Raw genomic sequence first — 25,839 nt, forward strand, 5'->3', positions numbered from 1 at the left:
GTGTGGCATCAGGCTGGCGCCACCACCTCTCTGTCCACCTGACACGGGGAGCACGGTGTGAGGAGGAGGAGGAGGAGGCAGTCTCTGGTCTTTTCTTCAACAGACGCACTCCTCAGATCTTAACCACTGGAGGCTGTGAACCTCATAGCCATTGTTGAGGCAGAAGAGAAAGAAGGTTTTATAGCACAAACTTTGGGGTCTGAATGTTGGGGCTCTGCGAGGAGTCGCAAGGGGTTTGAAGCAAAATAAATGTTCAGTGTTTTGGGATAGGGTGGGTGGGGTTGTAAAGAAAACAGAGAGTATTATCACTTGTGGTTCTATTTTAAAATCATGAATACCTTTACATGTCTGATTGTGCTTGTGTCTATTGTTCCAGTGTAACGTAGCACATGAAAAACACTCACCTGGGTATAAATAAATTGTTTTCAGTGTTCAAGTTTGTCCTGACCTTGGAAATCTTGTAGCCTCAAGTACATATTTAAGTGGTATAGATGCATATCTAAATGTCACTGAGAAAAATGGAGGGGAAGAAATTAAACAAAAAAAAAAATAAAGTCATTTTAACTGTTATTCAATTACAGAACACTGACCATGACAGTATTGTAAGACTGTTGATCTTAGTTCACTCCTTTTTTTGTTTTTGTTTTTCTTTCCCCTTCTTCAGTATGACTTTTCCCTCAGTGCTACTGTGATGGAAGCACATAATCTAGGTTTAGTCACTGTGCCTTACTATAGGAGTAAGCAGTCCTACATAAGGACCCTCCTTAAATATCCACCATTAATCTTTTAAGGCTCTTTTTTTTTCATTGGTGGCATATTATACGGTTGCATCATTGTCGGTTTACTTGAATTTTTGATCATGATGTATGATAATAAAATGGCTATCATAAACATTTCATAGTATATTTTTAACTATGTCATTTCACTACATTATAAAGGGAAGATAAATAATGATGTGTCACGTCACTGTGGCCAGTGCTTACTGCTGCATGTATGACCAAGTCCTTTGTTATTTTTTTTAACTTATTACAGATTGAAGCAAATTACCCATGACACCGGTCCCCTGACTGCTTTTCAAGATTTTGAATGGGTCTGAAGCAATTTATGTCCATAACAATAGCATGAAATAATTTATATGTCGATTTACCTCAGAATTAAACCAAGGTACACCCATGCCTGGGTAAAAGAAGAGCCACTTTGTATTTGTTTTAATGTAACATGCCCAAAAGCTGTACATAAGGTAAATAATAGAATAGGACAGACAATGAGAGTATTATAGAGCAGTGTTTCCCAGTCCTGTTTCTGGATATCCACAGGTCACCTTAGGTCACCTTTCTCTCTAACACACCTGCTTCACCTGAATCAGTTTGGACAGTTGGCTCCTAAGCTGAGTCAAGTGTATTAGAACTGGAGGGGGTTCAAAAGTGTGTGGTGCTGTGAGTCTTGAGGAGCAAGACTGGGGGAAAAAAAAAGTTTCGAGTTTGACATTACTGTGTGAACGTTCTGGATGATTTACATTTCACAATGAGACAGAACATATGCAATCATACATGGAATCAAAGTTTGTTTCTTCGCATCCAGTCTATGTCTGGGTGTTAGAAACTTTTTTTTCTCTCTCTCTCTTTTTTGAGTTTTCAACACTGTATATAAAGGATTAACTGTTGTAACTTTTTTGCATTTTGAAAGCTCTTGAGGCGCAGGTTCATGTTTTATCATTTCATTTGAATGTTTGCTCTTGTTATGTTCATAGTGCATGTTGGCAAATCATTTGCAACTCAAAGCAATTTTTTAATGGGAGTCTCCATGTAGTATTTTGGACAGCTTGAATGTTCCTTACAAACCTGCATTTCATTTACAGTAGTTTTTGTGAGTGAGATTACAGTCTCGTCAGCTTGATGTGTAAGTGTTACCCAAGTATCATTTCAGTCTCTTAATATCTGAGTGTTACTTGTACATAAAGCATTTTGGAAAATACATTTTTTTTTCTCTTGCTTTGCTCTTGGGGTGAAGCCTCTGAAAAATTGTGATGGTTACTGTGGACTTTAACGTGAGATGTGGGGGGGGGGGGGGGGGGGGCGGTGGGAGAAAAAAAAAAAAAAAAAGGGACCAATGGGATGGATGTAATTCCAACGCCTTCGCAAAGCATGAGGACTTCATGTCATCGACCAAATCTTTGGAGGAGGCATATTGTGGGGTGTGGCATGAAGGCAAATGTCAAAATAAAAGTTATTTTATCATCATTAACTTCATAATTTGTTGTTATTTTGACCGTAAAGTCAGGAAGGTACATATTTTGAGTGATTTCAGATAAGGAAACTCAGAGAAAGTCAAAACCATTTATTTGTGTCCGTTTATAGTCCGTATTTATCATTATTTACTGTTTCACTCATGTATCGTAATTTGATGAAAATAAACAGGTACACTAATTCATCTTTAGTAACACAAAACGACACAGCACATCAGGCACATGGCTACAAATTCAGTAAACTGAGAGTTGTAAAAGAAAAAAAAATGAAGATTTTTACTCTGAATTCATGTGAAGTTATCCCATAAAAGATACTTGGAGGTTAAGCAGGAAGCTTAGCAAGCCGTGAAGTTTTGACAGGCGAGGAATTGGCCAATGAGTGGATAAAAGTGAACCCTTGAATAAAATGAGATACAGAAACTATGACTAATATTAGAGGAATGAGAATCCTCAGTGATAACCACACTGGTTTCAGTTAGCCAGCTTTTTCAGATTAGCAGTAAGGGGACAAGGGCATTTATTAAGTACTTTTGGATTATCAAGGAATTACAGAGGAAGAGCAAAGTACAATTTCATGCTTAATTTCTCCTGGAACTGGTCAAATATCGACCAGTCTATTTGGGATGGTTCCAAACATAGTGGCTCCTCTCACCAACTGTACAAGGACAGAAAATGTCCTTATTATAGTATGGTGCACACTGCCATCTAGTGGTTATCTACAGGATAGCTGGTCCTATTTTCTGTAGCTGTTGAAAGATTTTGCTGTAAAACTGCTTTGTAATTTTTATAAACTGGACCACTAATAAACTTTCAAAAATGAGTCCTGAATCATGGTCTCTACTTCTTCAGCCAAGACACTGAAATCAGCTTGGCAAACAGTGTGTTTGTGTTTTCTTCTCTCTCTCAAACACTCAAACAAGTCTGCGTGCGTCTGTGATTTATCCGCCACTGTGCCTAGCTGCTTCAGCTGTTCCAAAGGTTCTGACGGGATGTTCTGACATTGCAATGCCTTTAGAACTGCTGGCGCAAACTTTCCATGGTGTGCAGTAGAGCATACCACCACAGGGCATGTCTTGTCCTGTAGGCGATCTGCTATAACTTTGGCCACGGCTGTGTGTGTGTCCATTAAATAGCCTGTGCTCCCATACACTCCCTGAATGGCAGCCAAACAATCTTCCTCAGAGCACCATCCAGCCGACACATCTTGATTTATCCTCTGAAGTAAGTCCAACGATACTTTAAAGAACTGGTCCTTCTCTAGGCTTAAGAAAAGGTCTCTGACAAGGTTACTATCACCGTCAGAAGTATGATAGATAAACCTTTCAAGGTTGGAGGACTTAAGGATATCAATAGCTGGAGAGTTTGAAACTACGAGTTTCCTGCCACGCAGATCATACTGTCCTGTGTTGATGAAGTCAGCGACGACACAGTTGTGATTAGATGCACAGATGACTTTCCTTATGGGAATACCCATTTGTTTCGCGTACAGTGCCGACATAGCATTACCAAAGTTCCCAGTGGGAATACACACATCAACAGGATCTCCAAATGTCACAACACCATCTCTAACCAGATCCAGGTATGCTGATGAATGGTAGACAACTTGTGGCAGCAGCCGTGCCCAGTTTATTGAATTGGCTGTGCTTAAAACAGTGGCATATTCCACTGCTAAGTGACCCGTCAGGCTTGAATCAGCAAACATCCTCTTAATAGTTCTCTGGCAGAAATCAAAATCAGACAGAACACTGACAGACCTGACATTGCCCTCTCTGAACCCAGTCATCTGCAACTTCTGGATCTCACTCACCCCGTCCTCCGGGAAAAACACCAACACGCCAATCCTCTGCCTGTCGCAGTCGTTGAGACGACTAAAGCCACTCAGCACAGCACTGCCAGTGTCACCAGATGTGGCCACCAGGATTAGATAGTTACACATCCTTGGCAAGCAATGGGCAAAGAGCTGTGGCATTAACTGTAGGGCAAGATCTTTAAATGAGGCAGTGGGACCATGAAAAAGTTCAAGAACATACTGATTGTGAATTAGATGTTTAACTGGTGCTATTGAATCACAAGCAAAGTTCTCTCCATAGGCACGGTGCACCATTGTACGAAGTTCTGAGGGGGACACATCCATTGGATGTATACATTTTTCCAGTATGGCTAACGCCCTCGCAGGGTATGACCTGCTTGCTATTCTCAGCCACTCACGTGGTTCCAATTTTGGAAAACCATTCTTAGGAACGTAAAGCCCTCCATCTGGAGCCAAGCCTTCCACAACGACATCGCTAAAATACTTTGAGTTGCTTGCTGATGTGTTTTCACTTAGTGGCTTTCTCCTGGTTGAGATGTATGTCTCTGATTCTGAGTTCTGATATCTATCCAAAACATGGAGGACCTTATCTGCCACCTCTTCTACAGTATCCCCACTGCCACAAAGCACCCTTAGGTCAAACCACTTCTCATAAAACTGCTTCCTGTACAGCAATATCTCTCTCATGGAAATGCCAGCATCCTGACCAACTATCCTATTCACTTTCATCCTGGAGAGCCTTTGTATGATGTCATTGGTGTCCACATCCAGATACACAACAAGTCCACCCTTTTTCAGGTGCTGCATCGAGCCAGAGTGCAGTGGGTTGGAACCAGTCAGAGAGATGACGCTACCAGATGCAGAAAAATTGCACACTGCTTCACCCTCCACATCAATGAACTGTTCTCCACCAACTTCAGATAGCTTATCTGCTACAGTCACCCCCCATGTCTTTTCCAGTACATCATCATCTATGTCAATGATTGGCATTCCCAGCCTATAGGCCACCACTTGGCCCACAGAGGTTTTCCCTGCCCCTGGTGGACCCATGAGAATAATGTTTCTCTTCTCTTTCTGATGTGTAGTTGTTGATAGCCATGCTGAGCTAAAGAATGCAAGACAGCCTGTTGTTAAGTTTGGTGAAAACCTGAGGGTCGAAAGTCGTGTGCACTTCACAGTTCGCAGTTTTGGCAACAGGAGGCAGAAACGCATGAGCGTCATTTTTTGGCAGCAACCTTACTAACGATCTGAAAAAAAAAAAAAAAAGTTAGGCAATATCACTTAGTTGCAACGGCAGAACATATTTCTGTGGCACTAAAGACGTCAGAGGCTTATCTTATATAAGATTCCCTACACTAGCGACCGTATACAAAAGTTACTGATGGGGAAGTTTTCCAAAAGCAGATTTAAATATGTACTCAGCACAGACTGCACATTTACCCTAACTGAGACACATGATTTTTATTGCAATGAATTTGTATAACAGGGGGAAGAATATTTTCATTTATTTGTGTACAGTCGAGAGCTCTATTTCAGGGCAATTTCAGAGTCGAGATTTTACTTACGCCGTTACACAGAACACTTTGGGTTATGAATAAGCTCTCTGGCCAGCTTCACCTGATTCTGAGACGGCTACTCTTACAGCTGCGGCTAATACATTCCAAATTTCATTTTACACAAATCATGAAAAATATTCAGTTGCTCGCTCTTTACTGACATAATTCGATAGTTTAAAATGTATTGCACCTTTTCAATAATAAAAGCTAGATCAGCAACGCTACTCAGAAACGTGTCAACATCCTGACGTAGTACGGCAACCCCGAAAGATCATGTTTAAATTTCGTTTTCGAGTTGCGAAATAGAATATAACGCCAAAAATATTACACTTAACCATTATGAGGGTTATTTGACATGGACATCAAAACCTGTACTGAACGAAGACCACATACGTCCATATAAATTAATGAGACAATATTATTAAGGGTAACGTTTGGATGTTGCTAAGCAACGGTTGGGCTGGAAACTACTCGCAAACAAAGTGTTCTATCTGGCTGCACATCTAGATAACGTTGTGGCTAATTTAACAGCGGAGTAAAACTTTGATGTAGAACTTTGATTATCCTAACGATTTTTTCCTTTAATTTAGCTGCATTTTTAACCAAGCAATATGGAGAGCACGATATATCCACCAGAAAGCATATATAACCTCATTCCTAGGGAAGTACAAAAAATTGAGAAACCTCCAAGGTAAGCACCTTACTTGCCTTAGCTACTTTAGTCAGCCAGTTTACTAACTTTGTCCACGCACAATATGACATAGTTGATTCGTCTGAAGTACTTTTTGAGGCCCGGTTTCCCGATTTTTTAGACTGTTTTTTTCTCTGTCTTTACAAGGTATATGTCAAAGTTCAGGGAGCAAGTAAAACTGGAGCAACAATTGAAGAAAGCATCCAACAAGACCTTGGGACCAGCAAAAGTGGACGTGCCATCTCCCGATAAATATTTAGTCAAACATTCTAAGGAACCAAAACTTCCTGAGAGTAAGGACTAAATTTCATAAAGTCTTTACCAAAACACAAGCGAACACCACAGGTTAGGTTACGTGTGTGAATAGTTTGGACTGGGGACTATGGAGGGAGAGGGGGGAGCACCCACACATGCCACAGGTGTATTTAGAGATGAATGTTTTCAAGCTTTGTTTTGATTATTTTTTGCTCCTGTTATCCATCTGAGAAGATGCAGGTAATGAATTGTGTTTCTATTCATGTCAGCTGAACTGATTGTTTTGTGATTATCTCAGAGAAATCTTTTACATATGGAGATGAACAACAGAGGAAACCGAAAATTCCGGCTAAAACAGAAAATCCACTGATGGGCATTCACACCAGAAAGAATTTCATCAAAACTAATGCTATCGAGAACATCATGGCAATGCCACGAAAGCCACAGCCCATCTGTGCTGATACCAGAAAGGGAGACAAACAGCCTCTGGACAACTCTGGCCTTGTCCCAAAATATGTGAAAAAAAGGGTAATAAACATATAAACATGCTGTGTGCGTGTGTGTGTGTGTGTGCATTTCTTCTACAGATAGACAAGGAAGACTAAACTTTTGTTTACGTTTCTAGGACTATGGCCAGACCCCAGAGTATTTGCAGAAACGGCAGGAGGAGGTGAAGAGGGCACAGGAGGAGTATGACAACTACGTGAAGGAGCGTATGAAACAGGGAGCCATGAAACAGCTCTCAGAGGAGGAACGTCAGGACATTCTGCAGGTGAACCACCAGGCATTGTTCCACATTTCTCTTTACTGGAATGCCCACACCACCCATTAATGTTTTTTTGATCAGTTCATTTGCTCTCGTGTGAAAGAAACAAACTAACCTGTAGATACGTGACTCCTGCAGGGTCTGAAGAAAAACTGGGAAGAACTGCATCATCAGTACCAGGGCCTCTCTGTTGTCACAGACACTACACCCAAGAAATACAGGAAAGAGCGCCTGGAGCTGGAGATGAAACAATTGGAGAGGGACATTGACCTGATTGAGCGATACAAGACCATCTACATAGCCAACAATTAAGAACTCAAACTGCAGAGTCATTCATTTAAAGCTGAAGTTGTCAAAACATTTATTCATAGAAAACACAACTACCCTCCACCTGTGTAACTGCCCAATGTCATTCTGGCATCATGTTTCAATATAAAATGTCGTTCATACAATGCAAACGATGGCAATACTTGTAACTGAAGATTTTTTTGTTTTGTGATTTATTTTCCTTGGTTTTGTTTTTAAAGTTTAATTCACACATGCATAATGTTTCACTGTTTTCAGTCACGATTCTCTCTTACTTTTTTCCTCCACCGTTCTGCAGAGACAAGCGCTCCTCTTGTCTCATACTAACGACTTGTGCATGACTCTGTGTGCATGCTAGTCCCGATACTCCAATTCATTAATTAAGGTCAGCTAGAGGTCCATTACATAGATGAGCTCTGACGGACAGTGCATAATCAAACTTTAGACATTTTAAGGCCTTTGTAATTTAATCCTCGGTGATATAATATTTATATGTCCCACCTCTTCACTCCAAATTGCTGACGCAATCAATTTAATGGGAACTCGCGATACAAGGGAAAGTGGTGGTGGAACAATACATCACTTGTTAAAAAGCAAGGACAGGCATCATTCAGAATGCATAAAAACAGTTGAAGATATATCAAGCGTGAATTTACCAAAACGGATACCTTATTGCATTCGTGAAGTTCGAGTTAGAAAAAAAAATCATCGAGTCTAGTCAATGAAGTAGATTTGCGGCGGGAGGTATCACTGCGTATTGGGTATGGGCGGTAGTCTGATTATCTATTCCTCCTCCCTATCAAGTTTAGTTTACTAGACGCCCGAATACCTTGTTAGTTTTTTTTTCCACTCTACGGAAATCAAAATGGCAGAAGACAGTCCAGTCAAAATCGTGAAACAAGACAAAGGCATTGTGGTAAATATTAAAAAGTACTCGTTACACATCATTTTAATTCAACAAGAAAGTGCTGAAATTCTCTCTTAACAGTTTGAGCCAATTATGCGTCGGACAGCATGATTTCAGTTTTAAACCGCAGTATTAAGTCTGCTGAATTAAAATGTTGTTGAGGAACTATGTCTTCTCGAACAATTATATGTTATTGAGCAATGATATAAGTCTCGTGTAGTGTGTAGTAGAATGTTGATGTGCAGTAGCCATACTGGTTAATAATTGTTCGTATAGTGTCTTGTAAAAGAAAAAAGGATACGACGCATACTTAAATATGTAACGGGGCAAAACATTTCACAGTCTGCTTAACTCAGCTCAATAATGCCCAATAATAAATAAACGAAAATTCTAAAGAACAACTGAAAAGTTCCGTCCATACTTTTGATGCATTAGATTGAAGATGATTGGCCAGGCTACAGTCTGGATCTCTTTACATATCCGGAGCATTACCATGGTGACATAGAGAGCGTGTACATCCCACATGGAGTCATCATGGACAGGTATGGCCATTAATTAAAATTACTTTTAAAATATACTATAAAAGTAGCATGCCTCACCCAAGTTTACTTACATCCCCAGATTTAGTCTCTTACACTTTGTGAATGAATCAGATTGATTCTGCTTTTATTCAGAGTTCATTTATTCAAAAAGTTCAAATTCACCTTTCAGAAAATCACTGTATCTCCACGTCATGATGAAAGTAATGCTTAAGCCATGGAAGAAAGTCAGCCTCATCCTTTGGCTTCATGCCACTTAGTTTAAATGACTATAGTCATAAACATGTTTTACTGATTGTCCACAAACTGATTCATCTTTAAGGCACTATATCAGTCATAACAACTGTTTATTAATAATAGAGCATCATGACTGATAATGGTTCTGTGTATGATTGTGTGGAATTCAACTTTTTGTACTTAAAAACTTTGACTTATTCACATTCCACAGAATAAGGGATCAACAATTAGGCTTCAGTTTCCTAATTCGCTTTCATATGACCACTTGATTAAATTTGGCAAATAGACACAGACACACCCAAACAGACACAAAGACTGGCACACACAGACTCAAGCACAGGCACACACACACACACACACACACACATAAATATACACAGTGCTTTGAATGACAGAAGATTAATCTGATTTGCAGGATAGAGTGCTTGGCCAGAAACATCTTAGAAGACATTGGAAATCATGACGTCATTGCTCTATGTGTTCTTAAAGGAGGGTACAAGTTCTGCGCTGATCTGGTAGAGTCTATCAAAGTACTGAGTCGTAGTACTAATAGGACACTAACAATGAGGGTTGAGTTCATTCGCCTCAAGAGTTACTTGGTAAGCCTCTCCTGAAACACAATTCATCCATCATTTCGCATCATATCATTACATACACAATATGACATGACGGAACTATTTTATGAGAATTTCTTGCTCATCCTTGTCACTTATCATGTTTGCTCTCTCCTGGATCATTTTTGACCCAGGCAAATAACACAGCTAAAACAGAGTCATATTCTGAGGTAGCAGAGAGACACTGCGTGCGCTGTTTTACACTCAGCATTGACAGTGTAGTAACAAGCCCCTCCCTGTGAGTCAGGTGACTGTTGGTTTGTCTGGTTTATAAGTTTACATGATTGTTTTCCTCCCAGTAGTAACTGTGGCTCAGAGAGATAATGAGACCAGGCTTCACAGTGTGAAGTCCTGGGATCAAATCTCCCTCTGGTCACCCTTCTCTCTTGTAAATTTTCTTAAAGTAATTATTGAAAATTCACTTTGCCAGACCCCAAAATTCTTTTTATCAACTCTTACTGTGTGTTAATGTAATGTAAGTTGGGGCTTTTTTTTCTTCAGCAGAGTTAGCAATAAAGTATGTAGATTACATGACTGTAGACTCATCCTGTTCTGTTCTGTTCTGTTCTATTCGATTCTATTCTAATCTCCTCTGTTCTTTTCTATTCGATTTTACTCTGTTCTGTTCTGTTTTACTCTGTTCTGTTCTGTTTTGTTCTATTCTATTCTACTCTGTCCTATCCTACTCTATTTTCCTCAGTCCTGTTTTGCTCTATTCTTGTGTTCCTTTACTGCAGAGATAACTTCTTATGTGTCCCGGGTTATTTGCAATGTTCATAGCTAGTTGTTTGCTCTCTCCTGGATCATTTTTGACCCAGGCAAATAACACAGCTAAAACAGAGTCATATTCTGAGGTAGCAGAGAGACACTGTGTGCGCTGTTTTACACTCAGCATTGAAAGTGTAGTAACAAGCCCCTCCCTGTGAGTCAGGTGACTGTTCGTTTGTCTGGTTTATAAGTTTACACGATTGTCTTCCTCTCAGTAGTAACTGTGGCTCAGAGAGATAATGAGACCAGGCTTCACAGTGTGAAGTCCTGGGATCAAATCTCCCTCTGGTCACCCTTCTCTCTTGTAAATTTTTTAAAGTAATTATTGAAAATTCACTTTGCCAGACCCCAAAAATACTTTTTATCAACTCTTACTGTGTGTTAATGTTATGTAAGTTGGGGCTTTTTTTTCTTCTGCAGAGTTAGCAATAAAGTATGTAGATTACATGACTGTAGACTCATTCTGTTCTGTTCTGTTCTGTTCTATTCGATTCTATTCCAATCTCCTCTGTTCTTTTCTATTCGATTTTACTCTGTTCTGTTCTGTTTTGTATTATTCTATTCTACTCTGTCCTATCCTACTCTATTTTCCTCAGTCCTGTTTTGCTCTGTTCTTGTGTTCCTTTACTTCAGAGATAACTTCTTATGTGTCCCGGGTTATTTGCAATGTTCATAGCTAGTGCTTTGCTCTCTCCTGGATCATTTTTGACCCAGGCAAATAACACAGCTAAAACAGAGTCATATTCTGAGGTAGCAGAGAGACACTGCGTGCGCTGTTTTACACTCAGCATTGACAGTGTAGTAACAAGCCCCTCCCTGTGAGTCAGGTGACTGTTGGTTTGTCTGGTTTATAAGTTTACACGATTGTCTTCCTCCCAGTAGTAACTGTGGCTCAGAGAGATAATGAGACCAGGCTTCACAGTGTGAAGTCCCGGGATCAAATCTCCCTCTGGTCACCCTTCTCTCTTGTAAATTTTCTTAAAGTAATTATTGAAAATTCACTTTGCCAGACCCCAAAAATTCTTTTTATCAACTCTTACTGTGTGTTAATGTAATGTAAGTTGGGGCTTTTTTTTCTTCAGCAGAGTTAGCAATAAAGTATGTAGATTACATGACTGTAGACTCATCCTGTTCTGTTCTGTTCTATTCGATTCTATTCTATTCTCCTCTGTTCTTTTCTATTCGATTTTACTCTGTTCTGTTCTGTTTTACTCTGTTCTGTTCTGTTTTGTTCTATTCTATTCTACTCTGTCCTATCCTACTCTATTTTCCTCAGTCCTGTTTTGCTCTATTCTTGTGTTCCTTTACTGCAGAGATAACTTCTTATGTGTCCCGGGTTATTTGCAATGTTCATAGCTAGTTGTTTGCTCTCTCCTGGATCATTTTTGACCCAGGCAAATAACACAGCTAAAACAGAGTCATATTCTGAGGTAGCAGAGAGACACTGTGTGCGCTGTTTTACACTCAGCATTGAAAGTGTAGTAACAAGCCCCTCCCTGTGAGTCAGGTGACTGTTCGTTTGTCTGGTTTATAAGTTTACACGATTGTCTTCCTCTCAGTAGTAACTGTGGCTCAGAGAGATAATGAGACCAGGCTTCACAGTGTGAAGTCCTGGGATCAAATCTCCCTCTGGTCACCCTTCTCTCTTGTAAATTTTTTAAAGTAATTATTGAAAATTCACTTTGCCAGACCCCAAAAATACTTTTTATCAACTCTTACTGTGTGTTAATGTTATGTAAGTTGGGGCTTTTTTTTCTTCTGCAGAGTTAGCAATAAAGTATGTAGATTACATGACTGTAGACTCATTCTGTTCTGTTCTGTTCTGTTCTATTCGATTCTATTCCAATCTCCTCTGTTCTTTTCTATTCGATTTTACTCTGTTCTGTTCTGTTTTGTATTATTCTATTCTACTCTGTCCTATCCTGCTCTATTTTCCTCAGTCCTGTTTTGCTCTGTTCTTGTGTTCCTTTACTTCAGAGATAACTTCTTATGTGTCCCGGGTTATTTGCAATGTTCATAGCTAGTGCTTTGCTCTCTCCTGGATCATTTTTGACCCAGGCAAATAACACAGCTAAAACAGAGTCATATTCTGAGGTAGCAGAGAGACACTGCGTGCGCTGTTTTACACTCAGCATTGACAGTGTAGTAACAAGCCCCTCCCTGTGAGTCAGGTGACTGTTGGTTTGTCTGGTTTATAAGTTTACATGATTGTTTTCCTCCCAGTAGTAACTGTGGCTCAGAGAGATAATGAGACCAGGCTTCACAGTGTGAAGTCCTGGGATCAAATCTCCCTCTGGTCACCCTTCTCTCTTGTGAATTTTTTAAAGTAATTATTGAAAATTCACTTTGCCAGACCCCAAAAATTATTTTTATCAACTCTTACTGTGTGTTAATGTAATGTAAATTGGGGCTTTTTTTTCTTCTGCAGAGTTAGCAATAAAGTATGTAGATTACATGACTGTAGACGCATTATGCTTCTTCAACCAGTTTCATATGACCTCTGTGTTGCAAGATTCTATTTTTCTCTGTTCTGTACTATTCTGTTCTAGTCCTGTGTCCTACTAATCTGTACTCTGTTCTGTTCCATTCTATTCGATTTTTTTCTAATCTACTCTGTTCTTTTCTGCTCTGTTTTGTTCTATTTTACTCTGTTCTGTTCTGCTCTACTTTGTTCTATTCTATTCTGCTCTATCCCACTCTATTTTCCTCAGTCCTGTTTTGCTCTGTTCTTGTGTTCCTTTATTGCACAGACAACTTCTTATGTGTCCCAGGTCATCTGCATTGCATCTGTACTGTTCTGTTCTAGTTCTGTTCTGTTCAGTTCAGTTGAAATGAGTCTGTCCTTTTTTGTTTTGTCCTGAAAGTGGTGCTGTTGTTCAAGTTAAGACAGCAATGATGGCATATCACAAGGACAAACACATATTTTTGCATATGGCGCTATCTCAGTGCTAAGGGAGTTTAGTTGATTTTGTGCAACACTCATTTATTTATCAGATCCATTATCAAAATATTCTATCGACAGTCTATTGATCCATGTCTGACCTCAATTGAATATCCATCACACAGGCATGTATCTCATTGTTTTGGCTTGCTTTACAATGTGACTTAGCAACAGCGTCATTTTGTGTAACACATCATTAAGACGGGCAGACTATGATTTTGACATTATGATGACAAACAATAGAATTTGGCCACATTGTCCTCTGGATGTCAGCACTGTGTGTCCTTGTCCTCCTTTGGCTATTCCACAGACTCTCACTGTCTCTAGGATGTAAAAAGCCTAGTGCTCCTTGTCCTGTGTTCGGTGATCTTCAAGTCTAAATTTCATTAAATTTTAGATACTTATTAATATCTGAGGGGAAATTAGGACTGTGCATTTAACCCATCCAAAGCAGTGAACACACACACACACACTCCTGGACCAGCGGGCAGCCGTGCTACAGGCTGCAGCGTCCAGGGAGCAGTTGGGGGTCAGGTGCCTTGCTCAAGGGCTTTTAAGCCATGGTTGGGGGGGGGGGGGGGTACTGTTCATTCACTCCCCCCACCCACATTTTTTCCTGCCGCTCCAGGGAATCGAACCAGCAACCTTTCAGTCCCAAACCGCCTCTAACCTTTAGGCCACTGTGGTACAAACTGTAATGTAGTGTGTTCTAATCCCCTGTGTGTCTCTATCTTTGTTTAAAAGTGTAATGGGGGGAGGGGGGGGGTGTGGGATGACACTCTACTAAACACACAGGTTTTAAAGGTTTTGCTGTATACTGTGGCAGTGAGTGCTGCCTGACATCTTAGGCTGTATGAAGGAGGAGTGGGGAGGTTCATAGGTACATAGGTACTGAAGTATTGAGTATTGAAGTATTGAGCTGATAGGAAAACTTGAGTCCTTTGTAATGTCACACAGTGTCACAGAGTGGGGGCTTTTGTGAGTTTTTTGCTTCTCTGTTTTCTTCTCTGTCTCCTCTCTAGAATGACCAATCAACAGAAGATCTGCACATAATAGGGCCTGAGGACCTGTCGATGCTGCGAGGGAAGGTATGTACAGGCATATTGTCAGCATGCCGTTTTGTAATATTACCGGAATAGAGCATATTTCTCGTCAACAGCCACTGTTTCCCTGGGCAAGCTCACTGGGGGTTTAGGCACGTATTGCTGTAAAGCTGCTTTGAGACCGCTGATTGTAAAAAAAAAAAAAAGCGCTATACAAATAAACTTGAACAGTGTCTTACTGATGGAAATTTCTGACTAACTGAAATAATATTCACCATGCTGAATCATTTTGTGTTTGATTATTCAGAGGTATGCCGTATATTTTTGTATCCTTTATTCTACATTCTTCCCACTTTGTGCACTGCTGTGACTCACAAAATTTCACACAAAAAATTCTTTGTCATCCCTCTTGAGAAAAAAAAAAGTGATGTTTTGCTTGCTTTAATGTAATGTACATTTCTTTGTACCTTTAATCAACAATGTTTGAGCAAGAGGCAAATTTTGCTTTGATCAGTTGTTGTTGTTCAGTTTAGCATTACTTTCTCTGTCTCTGTCTCTCTCGCTCTCCCTCTCTCTCTCTCTCTCTCTCTCTCATTCGCTCTTTCTTTTGATAATCAATCACATCCAAAGTACAACCCAGCTTTTGTGTTGTGTTTTTTAATCATGGCATGACAAGCATGGAAATGAATTGATTTAATATGTAGCAAGAGAGGTCTTGGCTTGGCTCTTAGTAGGCTGGTCTAACAGACTAACAATTAACGCGTTTGGGGAGAAGAGACAGTGAACTCAGTGACTGGGTGCAGCTTCCCGTCCTGCTAGTCATATGTTTGGGGTTTTCTCTTACAACTGTCATCATTGTATTGCGTTCATAAGAGTCACTTTGTCAGCGTGGTTTACTTGTCGTCCCAGTGAGTCTGAGTCATTTATTTACCCCTGTGAGGCACATTTTTTCACTAGTGCACACATTAAGTGAGCTGCTCTTCAAGGTGTCCTTTTTCAGTAAAAAGAATAATACCAGTATTCACCCTTGTTGATACTCGCAGGGAGTTAAAACACATGCCATTGTGTATGCGTGTACGTGTGATTGTCTAGCCCATTGGGAATTTGTAATCTTAGAGGCCTTGACTTCACTTAAGACATGGGATATCTCATCATAAATCATTGTGTAAGATTATTACATCTGATTTTTGCTTTAAGGTAACAAGAGTGCCATACATGACAAAGAATGAGAGAGAGAGAGAGACAGAGAAAGAGAGAGAGAGAGAGAGAGAGAGAGAAAGAGAGAGAGAGAGAGACAGAGTCAGAGAGAAACAGAGACAGATTGGAGGTGGGGCTCTGTATTTCCAGATTCTGGACAGAAAACACTTGGATAAACAAAATTTCTCTTACATAACACGTCTGTCACTTTTTGATTGAATTAAAAGGTGTTTGAGTTTACTGAGGTCAGAAGAATTAGCCCTCTGCCACAAGACAACCTCTGTTCTCCAAGCACAGACCTCGCGTTGCTTTGCATTCTGATGCAGGACTCACATTTTTTTTGAATGGCTGTGCTGGTTCATGGGCGTTCATGTTCGTATCAGAATCTTTCATGCAGTGTTGAGTGTGGCTTTATGGAATCTAACATATTGTCATCTTTGGCTCCATATCCACATTTTTTAAATGATTTTGTTACAAGTATGTATTATATACACACACACACACACATCATACAGCACTAGGTCAAATGAGCACCTTTTGGCTGTTGCTGGTTATTTTCATCAACAGATTCTAATCCGCATTAGCAACAGTATGATGTCACATAGTCAGTGGATAGATTAGTAGTTCCACCCATCTATCACTGAGTCTGACCCACTTCTACGAGATGTCAGAGATGTTCCACAGAGATGTTTGTCCATCCTGGTGCTCAGGCATCACACAGTTGCTGCAGATTTTATGGCAGTGCATTCATGCTGCCAACAGCCTGGTCTGTCCTAGCCCAAAGACAATCTCTTGGGAAGATGATTTTGCTTGTTGGTAGCCCTTCTGTTAACTTGCATAACTCTTGCCATTCCTCTTTGACCTTTCTCACTGATGAGCTGTTTTTGCGAACAGGACTGCCGCTGACTTGCTATTTTTTTTTGTTGTTGTTGTTGTTGTTGTTTATAGCGCAGTTCATGTTATAGTTGTGAATGAAAAGTTCAGGACATCACCTGTTTCTGAGACGCCTTGCAGTGACAGTCATGCCGTTATTAAAGTCATTTAAGTCATTTTGCCATTTCTAATGTGCATTCAAAATAAGCGCGTCCCTCCATGCTTGTACGCCTGCTAGTGTTGGTCTACCTGTGAAACTAACTGCTGAGCATATGTGGGCAGCCAGGTTGGCGCAGTGCCGATATGGGAGGGTGTGGGCATCATGTCTGGCGTCGTGGTCAGCCAGCAATCTCTCTGTGTGACAGGCAGGCACACCCTGTTTATTCTTCTCATTTTTGGTTGATTCTGCTTCTCAGCAAGATGACACTGCTTGTTTCCACAGTGTCTAATGTCATCATGGAAAACTCTGAGCCATTTGAACACAATTACTGGAATCAGCTTAATGCAATCAACATATCCTTGGTAGTCAGATTCAATATAAACGTATGCTTCCATTTCTTCACCACGCAGGCCATGGTAGTGGTAAGAAACAAAAACAAAAAAACTTTTCAGAATGTCCATTGCAGGACGACTGATAGGATTTAAATTTGCTTCCATCAGTTGTAATGGAGCCCAGGACTGTGAGCTTTGAGTCATCCGTATTGAACACTTGAGTATCTGTGACATTCCACACGTTAAATCCAGTCCACATTGGTTACAGATGTAGTCATGCAGAAAAAAGGCCTGATGAGATGTCAGGCTGATTCATGTTTGTGTGCGGAGCATGTGGCAAAGCAGGTTAACTGTGCCGAGAAGTTATTTTCCTACCTCTCACATTTGTTTTGGTGTATATCATTCTTACAAGCGTACATTTTCAACACATTAGGGCATTTCCATGGGTTTTTTTTTTTTGTTTTTTTTTTCTTGCCTGTGTGCCTGCAATCATAGATAGGCTTAGTTTCTTTCAAAGAGCCACAGATACAAGAGAGTAAATTAAAAATGGAAAGAAATGTTTCACTTCTATGGTAAATGTAGCCATGGACGGCGCTACAAGACTCAGAATTTGGGGGCTATGCTTAGAGACAAAAACAAAACAATCATATTAAATTAAAACATGTTTGGTGAAAGCTGCAGTAACTCTGGAATGATAACATTGCATTTTCCCTCCAACAGATCCACTTCTTTGGGAATTTTATTCGCAACTTGCAGATGTATAGTCAATCTAATGGGAGCTTAGGGGACATTAGACTCTGACAGATGTTAACTTGTTTACACTCATAACGGCCTAACTTTTCCTTTCCCTTTCTTTTTACATGCGACAAAGAACGTCTTGATTGTAGAGGTAAGTGACACCACTTAGAGTGTTCTTAAATAAACAACAAAGCATGCTGTAGCACAAGCAAAGCCAACAGAAAACAGCCCTTCACAGCAACTTGCTCTTTTGTCTGTTAGAAGCAGAAGCAGTTTTGACTTTTTCATTTATTTTCATTGATTTACAAGGATTACTTTTATCTGTGTATGTATGTGTGTATTTCGTTTTTTATTCATTTTATTCATAGAATTTTAGAAGCTCTTGTACCTTTTTCAGCAGTGCAAAGGTTTTGCTTAGAAATATCTCAATTAAAACAAACCATTGAATTGGATGGCACAGTACAGCTCTGATAAGTCACGTCTCTATGACAAGAAAAGCTGCACAAATATGAGATGTGTGCCCTCACATTTGGTTTCTGTCAGTCACTTTTGAATTTTCTGTTTCTGTCATGTTTTCTTCCTGTCCGCTCTGTCTTGTTCGTCGCTAAAATTCCCATGGTGTGTGTACAGCGGTAGTCTGCTATTTTTCTTGAAAACAATGTGGGGATAGGCTTTTTTTTTTTTTTTTTTCCCCTCCAGATCGCATTTCAGATGTGATTTTTTCCAGACCGAAGTCATCCATACAAAAAAAATACTCCATTACATGCTTGCTGTTTGGTTTTTTCCAACTGGCAAATGTGTTCTCGATTTTATCAGCTTTCTGCCCAGCTCTGTTTCTGCACGTGGCCATACTCTAACATCTTCCTCTTGTGGCTGCTAATTACCCTCAGAATAATTACTAGCAGTCTGTCATGCTTACATTAACAGAAGAATGAGCTGGAGACTTGACTAATGTCTAGTAGTGTATGTGTAAGATATATAATAAAAAGGCATATAAGAAACCCATGATCTGCTTGTTAATATCTTTACTCAAGATTTTGTTTACTTCTACACTTGCCCGTTCACACAAATCAAACTGATTCAATCACACTCCCGTTTGATTTAAGCAGGTCGTCTGAGATGGGAATTACTGTATCAGTTCAGTTGTCTCGTGTGGAAACAAGCGTCGAATGACTGAGTTTGCCTTGCATGTTTTTTTTTTTTTCACCCATGAAGGCTATAGTTGACACAGGAAAGACAATGAAGGCACTTCTGAAGCATGTGGAGACATTTCAGCCCAAGAGGATTGGAGTGGCAGGGTGAGTCAGGTTCTTTCTCCCCAGGGGAAATACCATGCATACGTAAAGTATGCTACACTTCCTGGATCCTCCAGTCACTTTCCCCCTTCTTTATCAGTGCTGCTTGTGTTATGTGTGAATGGACCAGCATTGCAGACAGACGGTTGCATTCAGAAATACCTGACATTTTAAACAGGATCAAATATGCATCTGTAGTGTTTTTGCAAATGCTGTTAATATGCTCCACCGTCTCCTCAGATTGCTGGTGAAGAGGGTCCCTAATGGAGTTGGAAGGCTCCCGGATTGTAAGTGCTTTGTTTATGTCATTCACTGTGCTTTATTCTCCAGACTCAAGTGTGCTCAAAGGGTGCTTCTGCCATGAATGCCAAGGCCAGGTAGTCTGACATAATGAACATGCATATTCAAATGTTATCCATTCAACACTTGGGTAAACATGTCATCTGGATGGTAGATGTGATGAAGTACTTGAATATTGATGCATGTTTAAAAAGTTTCATTTTCTGCTGTGTTTTTGTTTTGTTTTTTGCTCCCCCCCCCTCAACAGATGTTGGATTTGTCATTCCTAATCGTTTTGTCGTCGGATATGCGCTCGACTACAATGAGTATTTTCGAGACCTAAATGTAAGGCATGGATTCATGGCCCTGTTCTGCTGATGACATTTCTAGAAATGTCTGATGTAGATGAAAAGCTCTTACTCTGAGAGCAGACACAGTAAATCAAAGCCTTAGAGAGCTCTTCAGGTTCCCAGACTCACCCTGTAGACACACAGGCGTTTTTCATAGTCAAATCCACAGAGGGCCTGCTTTTACATACAGATTGTAGCATTCAGCCTCAGTATACAAATGACTTGTCTATTTGTGATGACTTGTGTGACGGGTGTATTTGTGCCTCTGCCTGGGTAATATTTGTTGCTTCATTGATTGTACTAACTGCTCCATTTTACCTACATCTACTTTTGTGATTCATTGAACATGAGGATTACAAGAATTTTAATTTGTTTCAGTTAGTAAAGTTTCATTTTCACTGATACTGCACAGCAGTGACTGAACGTGCGTGCGTGTGTGTGTGTGTGAGAGAGAGAGAGAGAGAGAGAGTGAGTGTGTGTGTGTGTGTTTGAACTCAAATGAATTATGTACGCCCCTTAAACCTGAAGAGGAACTAGGTTCATAAATATGTGAGAATGTTTTCAATTTTGTCAGTGTTAGAAAGAGCAACACTATGCTCTGAGTAATTGAAGGACATGACCTGGCATTCCGACATTCACACTCCTTTACATAGCATTGAATGAACTCACCATGTCCTGTGTGCACATATTCTCTTAAAGCATCAGATAAGAGATAATTTACAGACTGCAGACATGTAGATTTAGACTGTTTCTTGTTTAATTGCAGTTTTGACTGACACTCCTTATTTTCTTCTCTCTCCCTGTAGCATATATGTGTAATCAGTGAGAGAGGAAAGGTGAAGTATAAGCTTTGAAGGAGACAAGTGCTCAAGATACTGGGACCTTTTAAATCTTTTCCACTGCCCAGATGAATTTATAGCTCTGATTCCAAGCATTAATTATGTTTTTAATACTCTATTGATTTTGTCAAGTTTTGTTGAAAATGTCCCAGTTTTTTTTTCTATGTGTTGAATAACAGGATTTACACTTATTGCTTGATCTAACATAAAACTTCAGAAACTAACACTACCCCACATTGGCTCATTTCAGCAATACTTTGTGTTTTTTTTAACTATGAGTAATGTTCATGTTTGTAGCAGGCAGTTCATTTTGCCGCTTTCATATTAGAATATTAAAATGTGTAAAAATGCTTAAAAAATATGATGCCCCTCATGTCTTTGAATTTGAGAGAGAGAAAGAGAGAGAGAGAAAGACTGTTAGGAATTAACAATTAATCGAAAGATTTTTGCAGTTCTGATATACCACCATGTCCTTGACAGCATCATGTATCCATCATCTAAAATAAAAAAAAATGCCAATCTTTATTTCAACTATATCTTTAATTGAATACCTAGGGGCACTCTTCACTTGCGGTCCAAATGCTCCTGAAAAGCATTCCTCTGTGCTTTGAATTTTCTTCTATTACGTCACTGTTCTTGAGCCTTTGTGGCACAGTAGAGAACTGTTCAGGTGTGAATGAGAGGGTGAGATTGTTGGTACCCATCAGAGGTGGTGCTGTATTAGAACCAGAGTGTGCTGAGCTTAGAGACAGCAGAATAAAGGGGTGCGTTCACGTGGTGGGTGGGGGGGGGGGGGGGGGGGGGGGGGGGGGGGGGGGGGGGGGGGTATGGTTTAAAGGCATGGTACAGAATGTTCCTTATCAGACAGCCAGTGTAGCAAACAGCACAAAGCAGACATATGGTGCGATAGTTCTGCATAAGACACTGTGGGGGAGACTATACATGTCATTCTCATTAAAAATGAATGACTTTAAATCATGCACTTGTGTTTTTTTTTCTCTCTCTGTCTCTCTCTCTCTCCATTGGAGTTTTTCTAATGTGTTGTTTGAGTTAACATCTCACATGGGAGGTAACCTTCTACACAGGCCAAGAAAATATTCACCAAAAGGAGGCAAACATGCGTGTTTGATTTGCCTTGCACTTTCTGTGGTTTATTTTTGATCCAAGACAAGAGATGAACATGCTTTAAATGAACACAAACATAGCCAGTAAGATAAGTACTCAAAGCTGATGTTCCCCTCAGATCCTCTCAAACCTCATTTCTGTCTTGTCCTCATCTCATCTGCTTTAAATCTGCTGTATTAAGGCCAATCCTCCTCAGATTATTTAACTTTTTCACTATTAACGGAGAATAAATATAAAGCACCACCCACTGGCATTAAAAAAGAAAACATTTCAACCTGAAAGCCATGTTAAATGCAGTGATTAATTCTAGCTGAACATTTTGGAACAAACATCTTAGAAATCATCTCCTTAGTGGCCAAACATTTTGCTCTCTCTCTCTCTTGATCATGAGTCAGCTTTTGAGTAAGATGAAAGTACTGTTTCTTCAGCTGGTTTGTCGCTGGAAATCACACTGCATTAAATGCTTCGCTGGAACTGGAGAGTAGACGCCATTTGGTGGAGAGAGCTTCTCACCACGCTTTCCATGACTCAGACTAGGCGTCAACACAGTGGAAGTGCCAAAGCACACCATCTGCCATCAGTTATTTCACCTCATGTATCGAGAATGCACCATACTAATGAATATCCAGTTCAATTTTATTTGATTAATGCTCTGTCCGCATGGAATAATAGGTGGTGTGATTACATTAGCCAGTTTGCTGGAAAATCAGTTTTTTCCCCTAGAAGATAAACGACACCAAAAAAAAAGAGACCTATATAAAAATAAATACAAAATATTGGAGTTCTTGTATTGGGTATTTAGATATTCACTGCAGCGTCGCAGAGCATACATGCTTAAAGCATTATTTAACCTGTGTGAGAGTGGAAACAAGTCTGGAAACTGATGGACAAGTTCTCATATTACCTAAAGAATTTGTAGCATTCTCCAGGTGAGAAGAAATCAATTGAGCGTACCATTGAACTACACAAGGCATGCTTTTTCACTTCACGTACAGAATCTTGGGGAAAAGGAATTATGTAGCCATGGGGTTTTTAAGGTTTAATCATCCATAAAAGCAGATGCGTACACGCACACACACACACACACGCACACACACACAAAAAGCTCTGTTTACTTAGAATGTTATCCTGAACATTGATAGTATATGGAAATCCTCCTCATTCCATCACATTTGTCCAGTTATTGGTGATCTCCTGATAGATCTCCTCACCCATGAAGAATGTGGCTGCTGAATCTCTGAAATATTTGATCATGTCTGTGTTGTAATCTGGGTAACAATACTGTCTTATGAGCCTGTTTTTCTACGGTTAAAATGAAAGGACTTTCACCTGGTTGTCTCAGTCAAGCAGAACAGGATGGGTCAGTGAACACCTGTGGGTTCACCTGAGGAGGAACAAACACAGCGACCTGCACCGCACACAGCTACCAAACAAGGAACTTAAACAAAGTGGAGGGATGTCGTAATTAAAGCTGGAAATTTACACTGTTTATAAAGATTGAAGGCAACTCAAACAGAGATGGTGAAGGTAACATGCTATTTGGCTTTGATCCCAGTACGTGAGTAGTTTAGTAGACTCAATAAGGTTATGCAGCAGACAATGAGTTGCCTTAAAGTTTAGGTACAAAGTCACCTTCATTTTTTAATTTTGCAGTGTACTAAAACAGTTGGAACACACCACACACTAAAGAACTAAAACATGCCAGAAGCTCCTGATATGCGCTTGACCATCCACCTGATGTTTCTTATGTTCAGTAGAGAAAGTACCATAAAGAGTGCCAAAATAAAGGTGTGGTTATGTCATGCATTACACATGTCCTCATTAAAGAACAAGGGACTGCACTTGGCATTGTCAAATAAATCAAAGACTGGGCAGACAAATGTTTGGCTTCCAGCATTTAAAAGCTTTGCTTACAGCAGTCTTTCTAATACCTGTATGTATACATGAGTCTTACTTAAGTAAATACTGTGAACAGTATTACGCCCAGTAGTTCAAGGGTTTTATTTAAACAAGTTGCAAGTGGTATGGTCCTACAGATAGGTTAACTATTGGTTGTGTAATTAATACCTATGTTGAGTCATGAAGGATAACCTATTAATGCTTTATAGATGTTTTGTGTAAAAACTCTTCATATACAACATGCCCTTTGGAGTTTAGGTCTAGGTGTTTTAGACAAAATGTTCTCGTGTAAGTGGAACACTTGAAAACAGAGGTCTCTCAGTTTCAGCAAGGGTATCCAATGCATAGGTAGGGATTAGTGGGAGGGAAAAGCCATCTCTTGTGCCCTGAATAACAGGGCATTTTTGAGCCTATGTGGCAGGAGCGACAAAGCAACTCTTTGTTGGCTTAGCCGCGACTCCCTCTCGCTTATCGAACATCAGCACTTAGGAACGGTTAACTTACCTCTGCGATAAATGCCCCATGTCTCTTGGTAGCCTGGTAGCCATTGTCCACCCCCCGCTGTGAAGCAGGATCCGGTGAGTGAGAGAAGTACAATGAGACAGGTTGCTTTCTCATGCTGTGTCCCTGAGGTACACCATTAGCAGAGCAGGGAAGAGCACTGGGGGAATAGTGGAGTACCGGTAAACCATGGAACTACAAAAGAAACAACAAGACAATTGTGCCTTTGAATTGCCAAACATACATGCTCGACATATAAAGCAAACAGTCAGACGCTGCACTGGAGTTTCATTTCAGCTCATGGATCAATCTGACAGATTTTGTATGAATTGACAGATTTTGTCACAATAGTATGTTGTCTCTTTCAGTCATATTTTAACAGAAGTTAATCCACATGTCTGTGTAAATCATATGTTAACCTATGTTTGTTACACTTGAGAAAGAAATTTTTAATTTATGAAAGCAAATATGGCAGTAAATTTGCTCAGAATGGCATTATGTACCCAGCTGACAAAGAATTTAGATGAAACGTTTATGAGTTCAGAGAGCAGAGAGCTGACCAGCTGTTCTTTGGTCTCATTCAAGCTCTTCACCACAGACAGTCCTGTCCTTTTAACTTTTGTTCTACCTTGTTAGGTAATCTTTGAGTGTCCTTAGAACTTGCAGTGACCCTGCTTTAAACCTGAACTCTACATGATTCCAATAATCCACCCTGAGTTTCAACACAACCCGGATACCTCCTCTGTCCTCCAACGCGGTGTTAGTCAGAATTCAACTTGGGGGAAATAGCCTGCATATGAGATACAGCTGCTCATTAAAGGAAGAAATGTGCAGACAATGACATGTTAGACAGAGAGCGAACTAGAGCCCAGTATAAGTGGATGAAATGCATTCCACAACAAAACTTCCCATGCAGTCTCAAAAAAAAAAAAAAAGTCTGTGAGATATTTCTGTCCACATATGTGGACTTAAAACTTACTTATGCAAAACTAACATCAGATCAGTTGTTTGTTCAACACGGTCGTGATAAAATGTCAAAACATGTGGGATATTCGACTACTTTACAATAAGTTGTTGTCAAGATTGTTCCACAACCCCCCCCCCCCCGTTCATTGTCAAAAAAAGTAAAAAGAAAAGATTCACATCAATACTTAAGATGCACACTTGTGATAATAAATCAGTGAGGATGAACATTCTTCCAAATCTAATGAGAGAGACTTTGCATTGCCATTGCAAACCACAAAGAACAGACTTATTTAGATCCTCCTTTCCACTGTACTTGTGTGCTGCATAATCCACCATACATTTTTATTCCTCAAATGGATGAAAATTCATCCTTTATCCTAACATACAATATCAATCAGATTTTTTCTTAAATAATTGTACTTTGCAGCCAAATGTGGTATCCTTTGTTTGGCAGCCTGCCATGCGATGGAACAATAGGAGAAAGACAGAAAGACCTCTCTCAGACAAGGGAATGTTTTTTTTTTTTCAGAATGGGTCCAAAAAGTGTCCCTATTGTGTCAGACTCATTGTACTATGGAGAGGCAGGCAAACAGAGCACTGCTCTTGC

General features: G+C 40.0%; 3 protein-coding genes across 3 annotated transcripts; 2 read left to right on the plus strand and 1 right to left on the minus strand.

Moving 5' to 3' along the window:
• Positions 1–2,512: 2,512 nt before the first annotated feature.
• On the minus strand, positions 2,513–5,799 carry thnsl1 (threonine synthase like 1). The gene is made up of 2 exons (XM_030769235.1): positions 5,621–5,799; positions 2,513–5,302 (listed from the first exon to the last, which is right to left on the minus strand). Exon 2 carries the CDS (start codon positions 5,274–5,276, stop codon positions 3,045–3,047), a length of 2,232 nt encoding a protein of 743 aa, XP_030625095.1. The 5' UTR covers positions 5,277–5,302; positions 5,621–5,799; the 3' UTR covers positions 2,513–3,044.
• Positions 5,800–6,222: 423 nt separating this feature from the next.
• Positions 6,223–7,635, plus strand: enkur (enkurin, TRPC channel interacting protein). The gene is made up of 5 exons (XM_030770029.1): positions 6,223–6,302; positions 6,450–6,595; positions 6,856–7,085; positions 7,183–7,329; positions 7,462–7,635. Exons 1-5 carry the CDS (start codon positions 6,223–6,225, stop codon positions 7,633–7,635), a joined length of 777 nt encoding a protein of 258 aa, XP_030625889.1.
• Positions 7,636–8,494: 859 nt separating this feature from the next.
• prtfdc1a (phosphoribosyl transferase domain containing 1a) lies at positions 8,495–20,756 on the plus strand. Its single transcript, XM_030768841.1, has 9 exons — positions 8,495–8,545; positions 8,972–9,078; positions 9,728–9,911; positions 14,658–14,723; positions 18,112–18,129; positions 19,194–19,276; positions 19,514–19,560; positions 19,821–19,897; positions 20,709–20,756. The coding sequence occupies exons 1-9, from the start codon at positions 8,495–8,497 to the stop codon at positions 20,754–20,756; spliced, it is 681 nt and encodes a 226-aa protein (XP_030624701.1).
• The last annotated feature ends 5,083 nt before the right edge of the window (positions 20,757–25,839 follow it).

Source organism: Chanos chanos, chromosome 3 (assembly GCF_902362185.1).
Source record: "Chanos chanos chromosome 3, fChaCha1.1, whole genome shotgun sequence".
NCBI classification, from domain to species: Eukaryota; Metazoa; Chordata; class Actinopteri; order Gonorynchiformes; family Chanidae; genus Chanos; species Chanos chanos.